Raw genomic sequence first — 14,606 nt, forward strand, 5'->3', positions numbered from 1 at the left:
GTACAATTATAATGAGAGCAAGGAACTGCAGAAGGACTGACCTGAGCATAGCCCTGTTAAACATGAACTATGAAAAAGATTCCTAACTCCAAATCCACTGGGTCACTTCACTTTCCCATTTACTATGTGGACAAAGTCTAAATGTCGATGAGGCTTCAATTGCTAAAACAAGAATTGAGAATTTCATAAATAGATCCCCAAAGACTTAGGGTTGTTTGAAGCTCCAAATTGTACTCTGACTTTTGGAACAACCTGTATAAGTAAAATCCAGAATATATTTTGGGAAATAATGTGAAATACTGAAATATGGTCAGCTGTACCAGATCATTGTCAAGTTTGAATTTGGGAGAGATAATCAGATTTGATGTTGAATAATAATAGTTGAGATTCATCCAGTCCTTTAAGATTCACAAAAACTCTGTGTGTGTCTTTTTTCCTTTGATCCTCACAACCATCTTGACTCTGTGGAGAAGTACACAACAGGATGGGCAGGAATAGTCTGCAGCACAATTGAAACAAGGAATCATGCAGAGTAAGGGACTTGACCAATATCAATAGAGCCAATAAGACCTTTGGGCAGAGTAGATATAGAATAAGTGATAGGGAATAAAGGATGGGAATTCCATCATTTGGACTTTACTGGCTTAGAATCCTATCCCTCATCAAGTATTTCTCAAATGGAAAACTGAGTAGCATTCTAGGAAATATTCTCCCACTGCTCCATCCCAACCACCATAACCATTGTCAGCAGAGAAACTTTCTACTTCATCCCTTATGTTATTTTATCACGTGCGCACACACACACACACACACACACACACACACCTTTTTAGTTTGACACATGTAGTATGATATCCACAGATGTTAAAGTGCTGGGGGAAAAAAAAAACATGATTAAAATAAGGGTCTCAAACCAAATTATTTCTCTAAGATGTGTCATATCTTAATGGATAGAGGACTGGACACCGAGTAAGGAAACCTTGGTTTTAAATCCTGCTAAACTCTTACTTTGTGATCCATTGACAATGCATTAAATCATTCTGGGCTTCCATTTTCTCATTTGTAAAATAGAGGTAACCCCTGTGGTACCAATCCGATGAGGTGGTTGTGAGCCTCAAATGAGACAACTTTTTCCAGGTAAGGTTCGGCATAAATATTTATAATGTAAATTAGTATAATACATTGAGAGGTGGGTGGTTTTGAACATACAACCAAGAATACCTGGGTCCAAAGTCTATCTTGACATTTATCAGCTGTGTGATAGTGGACAAGTCACTTATACTCTTAGAACTTTAGGGAATTCTCCAAGTCTAAATGCCATAGATGAGATGGGATGATAAAAATTAATAATAATAATAATAATAATACTAGTAGTAGTAATAGAACTTATGGAGTGATTTAAGTTTTGCAGAGCATTTTAGCAACATTATTTTTACCTTCATGACAATCCTGGGAAATAGGTGATATTATTCATCTCTATTTTACAGATGAGTAAACTGAGACACAGATGTTAAGAGATTTGCTTAGGTTTCAGAGCTACTAAGATTCTAAGGCAGGATTTGGTCTCAGTTTTTCTGAGTCCAAGTCCAATTTTCTATGTGGTGTACAACCTCAACTTGTATAGAAATTGTCTGCCCTGAGAGTGCTCCCACACTGATAAAATCATAGTTCTATCTTTTTTCTTCATGTTGCCATCGTCAACTTTCAGAAGTTTAGAAAAGACCTTTCCGCCCTGATGTGTGCCGTTCAAATGGAGGACAATGAACCGAATACAAGTTGTAACTACTTTATTGTATTGACATATTTACAAAATATTACAAACTTAAGCACTACTGATGAGATCCAAGGTGTGACAGCAAGTGCTGCATCCAGGCAAGAAGAAGCACAGGGGTAGTGGTGATTGGTGACTCTGTAGCCTTGAGTTATGTCTTTGGTATTAGAAATGCATGTGAATATGCAGCATTTAACTTTTCCAATACAGGGCATTCAACACAGACCAAAACAAAAAGGGTACAACTGGTATCTTATGAAAAAGGGGGTCCCAGCATAGCTTTAATACCCCCCTATGGCTGGGTAAGTTTCTGGACTAGCAAAATTAAAAAAAAAAATGAAGAAGAGCAGAGGCTGGTTTTAAGGAAGTGGGTCAACTTGCCAAAAGAAGCCCATGCTAAGGCATGGGACCTATGTGTTACATTGCTTCCTCTACCACAATGCTCCGCTAGGAGTGAAACAAAAAACACACCAAAGACCCACAGTGGTGGCTGATGCTAAATTAGGCATCACAGAACATGATCAAAGAAAACATCCTCCAGGTAACTTTACTGTACAAATCATTTTACAAAATACACTCTAGTGCTCATGACCACACTGACGAATACACTAACTGATGCCATTACACAGTATTTTTTTTTAAACACAATCACAGTTTACATAATTCTGAGGTAAACTTCCTGAATCTATCCTATATGAGAAACTTCTAATCCACAAGAATCTCCACCCAGATCAATGCATCTCCTTCAGTGTGCACAGGGTTTTCCTACATGTAACTGGGGGGGAGTACATCACCATTGCTTCATTTCAGAGGTGATCTCAATTTTCTTTACTGAATGCTCTCAATTAGAAATGCATGTGAATATGCAGCATTTAACTTTTCCAATACAGGGCATTCAACACATTTAGCTAAAGCCCAAATATCTATGTTTTTCGCAAGAAGCAAATGCATTCTTCTTTACCAAATTTCAAGAGATAGGTAGAATTGGGTTATGAATGGGATATATATATATACACACACAAACACACACATGTATACATATGTGTGCATATATTTGTGTGTCTACATACATATATATGCATATCTATACACATATAAATATAAATATATGTATATAGGAATAGATGATGCTATCACAGCACCAGAGAATAATCATTTCTATTTTAATTACAGAAGCAAACAAACCAAGAAGAAGACTTCTGATGGCCACTGAATGTCATCCAAGTGCCACTGTATGGTCAGAAATGTCCCATAAATTGGAAGACAATAGAGAGAAGTCTTAAATCCTATAGTGATCTATCCCTGGAAAACCTTGGGTGGGTCTTTGTTTAGTCTTGAAATTCAGAGACGTGAATGGGAATGGAAGCCACAGTTATGTTGCCCTTCTTCTAGAAATTACAGCAGAAGGGTTTGTGCTATTGGCAATCCTTCAGTCTTTTGAACTGGAAATAGCAGGAGGAGCAATGTTGTATATACCCCAGCTTTGAGAGAAGGGAAGAAGGGGAAAGAGGGGGGAAATGTCCTGTAGGTGGTGTTTATCAAGAAATGACAGATTTATCAATATAGCCCTTGATCTGGTTCATGTAAACACAGACACTGTGATCATCTGGCTAATAGCCATTGGTGGGATGCTGAGCCAAGTTTGCCTCAGAAACTTCAGTACACAGTTGCCATAACCACCCAGCAAAAAAAAAAATGCAAATAGTTTCTGGATTAATAAAGTTTTCTCTCTCTCTTTTTCAAATTCAGTTTTCAAAAACAATCACTTGTCAAGGCAAGGAGTAAAAAGACATCAGTTCAAACATCTCCACTCCACACAGAGTGGAGAGAAAACTTAGAAATTATCACTCATGTATTTCTGCCAGGAGATTTGTAGGACAAAAGTGTTTGTGACGGGGTAGGTAGCCTCACTTGATATTTTAAGACAAGCGATATCAAACCTTTCCCACAAGTGGCCTGTATGACAGAACTCTCACTTTCCTTTGTGCTATGATAGGTAAAAGGCTCTGGTTCTTTGTACCATCAAAGATTTCAGTGAATTGTGAAGGGGGGGGTGGTGATGAGACAGGAAAGGGGAGAAGTAAAGGTGCATTAAACATTTACTAATGGCTGGCATTGACAATGACCCATGAAAGGAAGTGGAAGGAAACATAAAGAAATGTATTTGCTGAGTTCTTCTGGGAAGAGAAGGTTTTGGCTTTGCACTGGTCCCTGATGATGACAGACTGGCAGGTTGTTTCTTGCCCAGCTCTCGGCAAGCCATTAATCTGTCAGTACGAACATCTTTAGAAATCCCAACATTAAGACTGGAGAAGACAGGAGGAGGAAGGATGTTGATTAGCCAGAAATGCAGCTTTTCAAATACTTCAATCAGTTCATAATGCTTTGTGGATTTTTTTGCTCATCACTTGTCCCTGAAATTTCTGATCCAGAATGTAAAATTGGAATTCAAGTCATTCATCCTCTTCCACATATGTTGATGGAAACCAGCCCACCTGCAAAGAAAAGCAGTCCAGAGTAATAAAGAGACTTTACATTTGGCTCTTCTAACTTAGTATTTCAAAGTGCCCTGCATATACTGAAATACTGTATGTTCATGACACCCTGTTTGGTAGTTGAGGAATTTGGGAAGGCTAAAGATGACTGTCAAATACAAACAAGAGTAGAAATGAAGGGAAAAAGTAGTTGTGGAGTTTTCTTCCCCATAAACATGGAAATCAATATATAAATGAACAATCATATGGTAGCAGAATAGACTTTTTTCTCCCTTTTTTCTCTCCTTTTGCCTTTCATTTTTATTTCCAATAGAGAAGAGGTCCGAGCAAAGTAATTAGAAAGTTGGTCTTCATTCTTCACTTTGGAGAACTGGGCTAAAGATAATTAATACTTATAAAAACTTCAAAAAAAAAAAAACCTTCAAAAGGGTAGGTGGGCAAAAAGTTTATGATATAAGATCTGAACCTGTGGGGCAGTGCAGTATAATGGATACGTGGCCAGCCTTGAAGCTACATAGACCTTGATTCCAGTCCTACCTCTGACATATGGTATGACCATAAATGAGTTACATATCAGAACCGTGGGTAACTCTAAAACAATAAGGGAATTTTCACCCCCTAAATTTCTATCCTGATGAAAAAACAGGGCTGGACTAATGTTCATATGAAAATAAAATGATCCAGTTGAAAGGCTTAGGGGAGAAAACCATTGGGAAGGGATAACAAATCCCACTAAAAAAAAAGATTGTAGGCATGCCAGAAGTGCAGCCCAAAACTATTGCCTGCCTCACTGCTTCATTACTGAAGAGTGTAGGAGGATTAGATCCTAGATTTAGAGGTAGATGGAACCTCAAAGATGATGTAGTCCTCTTTACTCAATCTACAGATGAATAAATCAAGGCTTAAAGAGGACAGTGAATTGACTAATAAAAAACTAAGTAAAGAACAGAATACATGTCCTCTGGCTCAAAATATAGAGTTCCTTCCATTAGATTATACAAGAATTTTTTTTCCTTTAATAAACATTCCCCCCCCCCCCCTCTCTCTCTCTCTCTCTCTCTCTCTCTCTCTCTCCCACCTCTCATTCCTGCCTTCTCTTCCTCTCTCTGCCCTTTCCTTCCTTCCTTCCATCTTACCCAAGCTATTCATGGTCCATAATCCCAATGCTGATCAGCATGGAATCTTTAACATGCTCTGTTTATGACCAAGGCCAATTAACCCATCCTCTGGCAACCTAGTAGCCTCTCTCTGCCAAGTGCCACCATTTTGATTACAGATGTAATACAGCCATCCAACTGACTTTTGTCTCACTATAGCTTAGAATTCCTGTGCTTTTAACATATCCTTAAACCTCAGAGTCCCCCAACAACAGAGATTACAGACACGCTTCACTACACTTAGTTGCTATGGTGAATTTCTGCTTCATATTTCTCATCTTATTCTCACTTCCTGGGTCTGGCAGCTGGAAAAAGACAGAACTACAGGTTGTGACAGGTATTTTCAGGAGTCACTCAGATTTAGGTAGCAATAAAATTTTAGTTATCTTTATCAGCAAAAAAATGGATGAGTCACCCCAGAGTACAGAATTGGTTGTAGCTGGCCCTTTGGCAGGGGTGGAGTTGAAGGGCACAGGGCTATAATAGTTCAGCAAACTGTTGACAGTAATTCAGTTGGGAATGTTTAACTGTAAAACTATTAAATGATTGGGCTTGTCCACTGGACTTATCGGGCCCTGGATTATGTACCACTTATTTCTACAGCTTCTTAAATTGTGAACACCTTTCCCAAATCTGAACAACTATAAAGTTTGCAAATTTTATGCTTTATTTTGATTATAAAGAGACAAATGAAGAGAAAACATGGCCTGATTAGCAATTTCTGCATCAAAATAATGTCCACATTCTTACTAAACCACTATAGATTTACTTCAAACCCTTAATTCCTTCTTACAGTATATCTGTGATCCCTGATTTAAAAAAAATGTAAACTCCTATAAGATAGTTACTGTTTTTACTTATATTTGCATCTCTCCAAGTGTCAAATAGATTGCTTTGCATATAATAAGTACTTAAATGGTTTTTAAGTGGACAGTGAATGAATGATTTTCATAATATAATGAAAGCCCAGATGTGATTTCTCGATCATCTAAGAAATAGTAAAATATGGAGAGTATAGTTTTGGTATTAAGTATACTTTTAAAAACTGATAAACTAATACTAGGAAGACTTGGATTCAAGATAGAACTCTGACACATATTGACTGTGTGACTTTGGACCTCTAAGACTTCAGAGAAAGTGCCTGCCTACATTGGCACATGTGTTTCTTTACTTAAGAGTTCCTGATCTCAGTAACATCACGAAATAAATTCTATCCCTGTCTCTGTTATATACAATCAACCAGACTGCTTCATTTCCCAGCCATTTTGGATTAATAAATGTATTGTGTTTATAATGTTATGATGATATAAAAACAAATCCTGTTATCAGAACAACAAGGTCTTTAAGTGAGATAAAGTCAATGAACTCACCCGTCCATTTGCTTCTCCCCTCCACCAGCCATTTACACTCATTTTCGTATAAATTTTCACCATGTCTCCTTTGGATAAAGACAGCTCTCTCATGTCTCTTGCGCAAAAGTCATATCGTGCAATAGCTATCCCCAAAACTTTGGGGCTCAACACTGCAGGAAAAACCAGAAATCCAATATTAGCCAGCCCCTCACGAAACAGTGGTCCCAATGAAGATGAGTATCATTCAATGTAATTAAAATGCAAACCAGACACTACACAGTATTAGCCTTTCATCAAAAAACTAGTGACAAGAATAGAAAAACATGGAATCAAGATTAGGTTTTCAACCAGCTTCAGGTTTAAGTCCTAGAAAATTAAAATATTAACATGAAATTGCTTTTGCCTGAAAGACCCAAAGTATTCCAGTGCAAAGCATTGCAATGTTTTCTAGCAATGAATATCTTCAAATACTGCCAATTTTAGGTGAGTTATGGGTATGCATAATAATATATATCCATGCATATATGCAGACATGTGTAAGTATACTTGCATGCATAGATATAGATGTGTAATTTTTAATGATCTAGTTAATTTGCTATGAAACTATTACAATCTGAAGTCATTTGACTTTGATTTCTAGTTAGGGTAAATGACTCCATTTCCAGTCAGGAAGAATCCAATGAAAATGGCCAAGAAATCCCTTTCAACTAACACTAAAACCAACTAAGTTATGTCGTGAACTCCTTCTATTTGAACATTATTTTTGCTGCTTCCTCTTTGGAAGCATTTTGAAATGTGTTCTACCTATTATGTCATTCTACTAGAAAATCCTGCAACAAACTTTGTAGAGTAAAATATATACATATACAAATGTGTATATATGTATATAAATATATGTAAATAAATACACATATGTATGTATATATATATATACCTAAAGGGATTCTTTTTCCAAACTGATATCTTATTTTAAAAGGTCTTCTTATGCTAATGAGATATACTCATGGATACAGAGAAATAATACTATTTCAGACATTTTATGCATGTAAAGTTATATTTAGAATAATGAAGAGGAGAAAGGATAGACTAAAATAACTTATTTTCTCCATTTGTCCTTACTCATAAACTAATCTAATATCAAGCTACCAATATCTATCCATCTATAGAGCTTCATGATTCCTTTCTAGTAATTTCTCTACCTGCTACTTTCTAGTTTTATAAAGCTTCGTCAGAAGCTTTCTCAGAATTGTTCCCTTGAAGTTGGTGGGTTCTTATAAACCCCAAAATTGGGTTTAAAAAATCTAACTCTAGTCTAAGGCAAAAAGACAAATGCGAAAAGTCAGGTTAATATTTCTAAGTGTTCCCCTGTCCAGACAGTAACAATTAAGTCCTATGTAACAATGGAAAAATTCTCCCACATCATTACTCTGAGAGAAAATCTGGACTATTTTTCATAGTTCTACAGCTGTAGAAATATCTACAATTGTCAGATATGACTAAAGTAATAAATAAATAGCAATATTATACCTTTTGGAGTTATGCAGGGGCAAATGTATATATATATCTATATGGGTCATTTTATTTTACTGCACCATTTATACATAGCCATAACAGCAATCATGCTGAAATCTGTCACACATTATTGGTGCACTGCTCTTGGGCTAAGGTATAATTCTGAAGAAAAATACAGTTGCCCATTAGCTCAGTGGGTAACCTTTGGCAGGTCACTAACATCTCAGAGCTTCAGTTTTGTCACCTGTAAATGAGTGAGTTAGACCAGATGATCTCTAGGGTCTCTTCTTCCTTTCGATAACTCTGATTCCTTGGACTATCATGTTAGACTTAACAAGGGAGGTGTGGGAAATATTTTATCTACATATAAAAGTTCTTGCCTAGATGACACCTAAGCTACCATTAATACTCTTGTCATAATATAAACCAAATATATAATTTCCCTTCAGTCAGTTTATTATCTGTAGAAATGATGGACAACATTCATTCTTTCCATGGAACATGGAATAACTTGACTTAAATGATGAGACAAAGATGTTAACAATGATTGAGGCTCTTTGTGCATTTTTTCATGGTTGAACAGAAACATTGGATTTGGAAATCAAAATTATTATCCTAAGAATATTACATTTCACACTGCCCCCAAACTGACTGCCTCGACTTCCCAACCCTTAGAGCTTCAGAACACTTCCCTCCCCTAATACTTCCCCCCCCAAAAAAAAAACAGTGATCACACAGATATAAATTAGAAATGTCATACTGGAGAAAATAATATTTTAAAAAATCAGAAGATTAAAATGTCATGACAAATTCTTTATGCCAAAAGGAAGAATGTGTATGGTTACAACAAAACTCTAGAGACTGGACATACAAAGATGTATCCTTATGAGTTGCTGTGCATGAAAACCAAATATTTTCATTATGAAACAAAAGCAAATTGAGAAGAAATATAAAAGTGGTAAAGCAGTACCTGACCAGAAAGGAGTGGAAGAAGGGGGAACAAAGCTGTAGTCTGGAGGAGGAGTTACAAAAGAAAACCCACAGAACAAAGAAGGGGCTTAGAGGAAAAAAAGAAAGAAAAAGAGAGAAGCAAAATAACATTTGAATATTGTCAATGGTTTAATAATGTTATTTAAATTATTTTCAAAACAAGGAAATGCATTGTCATTTCAGGCCACCTGAAAGCAAGATGAACCCCATGATCTCAGCATCTCTTTCACTGTTAACATCTAAAACCACTATTTTCAAAATACCAACTAGATTAAATATTATTTTATATATTGTAGGAAATTAATATTGGAATTCAAAGTTATCTATTAGTATACAATGCACATAAACACACATACACATCTCTCTCTCTCTTTTTAAGCCCACATCTCTGGGGGAGCTCTTCTCTTGATGTGGGTTGATTATACAATTCTGATGAATTTCAATAAACATATTTGTGCATGATCCTCTAATACATAGCCCCAATAGTTTTTTAACAGAAAAAAAGACGCCAGAATATATACATACACATACAAATCTCACATATATTCTGATTGTCCTCTGGAAACTGACCCAACGCCCCTATTGTGGTTGCCAATATAAAATATTATTCTTCTCTTGACTTGTTCAGTGGAAAGAAGAAAATGACCAATCCACTTCCATTGTCCAATCATCGTGTATATATATATACCTCATCATCTTTTTAATGGAAAACAATTCTGGTTAAGAGTGTAATAACATTCATTAGTAAGTGTATAACTACATCTCAAGTGGAAAGAGGAGGAGGACACTCTGGGGTTCCATGTTAAGGGAGGAGAATGGCCAGAAGGAATGCTTTCACATAGGGAAGCCAGATCAATGGTCTGTTGCTGCACAATAATGAGCCCTTCTTTCAAACTGCTTATTGCAGATACTGTCCAGAGTCATCACTCACAGAGTAGTAAGTCTCTGGTAACAATTTATTGGGAATGCCTACAAAATGAATCAAACCCTAATTGATTGGCTGGGAGAAGAGTCAAAGTGTATTCAACTATCCCTAGAACCCTCTAAACCTTGGAACCCTAGAGGTCTCAGATACTGAGGAGTGTGTCTCATAACTCTAGAGGTTTTGCTCATTCTTTAAACTTTCTATCTTTACATTTGCCTTAATTTGAAATACATCCTTATTAATATCCAAGAAATAGCAAGATAGAGTGGAATAAGCCTTGAGTTTGAAATCAAGAGAGATTTGGGTTTCCATATTGCCTCAAGACACTTGCTAATGAGATAATCTTCTGGAAATCATCCCTCTGAAACTCAGTTTCTTCATGTATAACTCCCAGGGTTTTTGTGTAATGAAATTAAACTTAAAGTGCAAGAGATGGTAGTCATTGTCTTTGTAAACTCCAATCTATTTCATATGATTACAGGAGATTTGCATCACAAGGCAAATTTAGAGCTGGAAGGGAACTTAGAGGTCATCAAGCCCAGTTCTCTAATTTTATAGATGATGTTCAGAGAAGTCAAGCAATGAATCCAGGATCACATTGCTAGAATCAGAGCCAGGATTTGAATATAGTTCTTCCCAACACCTATGTACAATACTTCATATTTTGTTTTTTTCCAATTATAAATTATATTACATTCTACATATGATATAAAATATTATATTTAGATCTACTTTCCCTCCTTTTATTTTAGGGCTTTGTAGCATAATGGGTAGTGCATTGGACTTGGAATCAATGTATTTTTAATTCAAATCCAGTCTCAGACACATATTAGCTTTATAACCCCCTACCCCACAAGTAACTACTTTCTGCCAAAGGTTCTTTGTATATAAAAAGGGGATAATAATAACATCTTCCTCCATTTCCAGAACTATTATAAGGATGAAGTGAGCTAATTCATAAAGCATTTTATAAACAAAAAATTATAATTAAAAAAGCATAAAAGCTAAATATTATTACTGTAATCATTATTATTATTAATCCTATTCTAAATTCTTCCTCTGAAGCCTCATCATGATATGTCCATTGCACTTGATTCTATTTTTTTAACCCTGACTTTCTGCCTTAGAATTACTACTATAAATTGGTTTTAAGGCAGAAGACCAGTAAGGACCAGTATTTGGGGTTAAGTGACTTGCCCAGAGTCACAAACCTAGGAAGTGGCTGAGGCCATATTGGAACCCAAAATTTCCTGCTTTAGATCTGTTCTCAAACTTCTGAATCATCCAGCTACTGCCATGACTTTATGGCTAGTCTAGAAGAATGCAACTGTAGCGGGAGGAAGGAATGGCTGGTCTTAGATCAATGATTTCTGTTTCCAACTCAGTTGATGTAGTCACAGAAAACCTAACAGCAAAGATGCTCCATATTGTGTTATCTCATGACCAAGCATGGACAAGCTCTTAGATTAAATTGGAAGGGGAACTAGAAATTGATTGACTGACTGAAAATTGCCCTTATCATATTGGAGGCCTTTAAAGAGCTAAGCCTTTCTAGAATAAGAAGATGGGGTTCAAGGAAGTTCAGGCTAGGATATAAGTCCTGCTAACATCTATACCTAGTAATATTTAATATTGAGGCTAGGAGTATGGACCCAATGACTGACTCTATCTCTAGCATCTAATGATCAGCTCAGCTAATTTCAGAGAGGTCCATTAGCAGTTTAATCCAAAGGTTTATAGGTTTTTTTAGTGTCAGAAGTCTTAGAGCAGTTAAGAATTTTGTTGTTGGAAAACACCACTCACAGAATAAATCAACATTCATTAAAATATTTTATGTTAAATTATCAGTAATATTGTTGAGACTGAAAACTTCCTAAGAGTCATACTAATATCTCATTCAATCTTTTCATCTCCTCCTACTACTTAGGAACTCCTTTGCACATATCAAGAGTTTAATTAATATGCATTGAATTGAATTATTAGAATCATTTTTTGGACAGTGGCACATACTATTACTACCTTTTTTAAACTATCTATTATCATGAAGCATAAGTAATTTTAATTACAGTGGCACCATGATATATCTGTTTCTAGACAGATGCTGTCTCTGTTTTAATGAGAAAATGGCATACTTCTAACTTTTTAACTGACAGAAAAGTTGGCACTTGGGTTGACATCAGACATCTGTGAGAGCCAGAATTGTGAAGCCCTCATGCCACACATGACTTTTGGCTGCTATTTTGAATTTTCTCCTTGAGCTGCTTTCCAAACTTCTAGCTTTTAGTGTATCCCTGGGAATTTTTCATCCACAGAGTAATAAAAAGACTATATTTCCCCCAAGTTACTAATGATGACTATTTAAGTCAAGAGCCTAAAGTGTAACAATATATAACTAAAATTGTCTCAGGGGAAGAGGAATAAGGAGCCTGTGAAAATACAATTAAATGTGATTTAGATGATCTTAAAAATAGGCAGATATATTCAAGCAGGTGACCTTTCTTGGTTCTGAGAATCTTTTACATCCCTAAACTAATTTGGTTAATAATTTGATGCAAGATTGGTACTGAATGCTCCAAATAAATAATTCTAGTTTGCTACTGCTGGTACTCTGAGTTTTTAAGTGACTATAATCATGACCAAGAAGTTGCAGCTGGGTTTCTATAGATAATTTTTTCTAGTCTTTGACCCTCTGTTCTCCTTTACTTCATTTCTCATTATAAACTGATAATGTCTCACAATTTCAATAAATCATCCCAAGTCAATCCTTTTTTTAAGTTTTATTGATGTGGTTTTTTTTTTACATTAAAGACATTAACAGATTACTCACTTTTAGTCAGAGGTCTCTTGTAACAAGGAAAACAAGTAAAATTAATAATATAGTGACCTTATTTGAAATTGTCTACATTCCACCTCTGTAGCACATACTTCCCCAACTCTATTTTTAAATAAACAAAGGATCAGTTTATACCAGATCACTTCCATTTTTATATAAATCTCTTGCCCATTTACAAATATTTGTCTAAACACAGAGAAGCAATTATGTTTTGTACCGATGAGTAGAAACACTCTGCTCATCTGAATATTTGTATTGGAGCTATTGACCAGAAACAAACTAGTTAGCAAATATCAGCAAATTTCTTGCTCTTCTTTGGTAATATTTCCTTTTTTAAGATAATGTTTTATTTACTTTACTGTTTTCAGTAGAGTCATAAGAAGAAACAGAGGGGAAGTTTATCAATATTATGAAACTGATGTACTAATAGCTCCTAATGGGAATGTTTAAATCAATGAACCACTGAGTGGGGAAAAGAAAATGGCAGCATACATATAATCTACAGATTTGTTGATTATTCATAAATTAGCTAATTGATGAGCATTAGCTACAAAAATTTTATAGCCACTGGCATGTTATTACTATAGAGAGGTTACAGCTAAAGGCTTCTCAGCAAAGAAAACAAATTAATTCATGAATTTTGAGTATATACATTCTAATAAATTATTTGATTCATATGATATTATTAGTAATATCATTTAATAATTCACCTCCACAGAATACTTTAGAATTCACCAACCTTATAATAACCTTGTAAGTTATACATTTACTATAATAATAGTAACTCCTATTTCTATACTCATTTAAAAGTATGAAATAATTTAGTGCAAGCATTATTATGCTCATTATACATATTAGGCAAGTGAAGCTTGGGTTTAACTAACTTGCCACTGGTCCCATAGTTAATACATTTCAGATCGTAAGCTCAAAACACTCATGTCCTGAGTCCAAGTGGACCATTCTTTACACTGGTCAAGGAGTCTTTCCAATTCTTTCTTGATTAAGACTATCTGCATCTGAGTAAACTAGGTTTTAATTTCTAGAAGTAGATTTTAAATTGTTTTGCAGTCCACTGTAAAAGGCTTGGCTTGGCCAACACTTGGATGAACAACATCTAATGAAGGATTATCTGGGATAAATGTTGTACTATGATGGAGTTTCTTCTTCTCTATTGCAAATTCTAGAGGTCACTTTCCCTGATATTTCTGTTTCTATGTTATAATCAGTTTCTCTTTATTAGTGAGACTCAAGTCAGGAATAGAAGTGGATTTTGTTGTTTCTTCTCACCTTTGAAGGATGAAATCAGCTCTATGGCAGGTCAAGAAATTAAAAATCATTCTGTTATAGACAGACACTCCAAATGAGGTCCAGATTATTAAAGTTCTCCAACGTTACAATTTAGTGGTCCCATTTGAAGTTGTGATATTTCTCAGAACTCTGCATCTCTTTTGCCTTTCTATCCAAATGTTCTCTAGTACACCCCAATAATATATCATTTCTGACAATCTATTGACTGTTATACAAATATTCCACTATTCCCTTCTCTGGTCCCTATATTCTCTCATGATTAT

At 35.5% G+C, this 14,606-nt stretch overlaps 1 protein-coding gene across 3 annotated transcripts in view; it reads right to left on the reverse strand.

Annotated features, from left to right (window-relative positions):
* Positions 1 to 1,770: 1,770 nt before the first annotated feature.
* VAV3 (vav guanine nucleotide exchange factor 3) overlaps positions 1,771 to 14,606 on the reverse strand; it is a 439,950-nt gene continuing 427,114 nt past the window's right edge. For all 3 annotated transcript variants that reach the window (XM_001372319.4, XM_056819156.1, XM_016429056.2), the window contains exons 26-27: positions 6,794 to 6,945; positions 1,771 to 4,266 (exon numbers count right to left, since the gene is read on the reverse strand). In XM_001372319.4, coding sequence (XP_001372356.1) covers positions 4,225 to 4,266; positions 6,794 to 6,945 — 194 coding nt within the window. In that variant the 3' untranslated portion in view covers positions 1,771 to 4,224. The remainder of the gene's footprint in view (positions 4,267 to 6,793; positions 6,946 to 14,606) is intronic.

This window comes from Monodelphis domestica, chromosome 2, assembly GCF_027887165.1.
Source record: "Monodelphis domestica isolate mMonDom1 chromosome 2, mMonDom1.pri, whole genome shotgun sequence".
NCBI classification, from domain to species: domain Eukaryota; kingdom Metazoa; phylum Chordata; class Mammalia; order Didelphimorphia; family Didelphidae; genus Monodelphis; species Monodelphis domestica.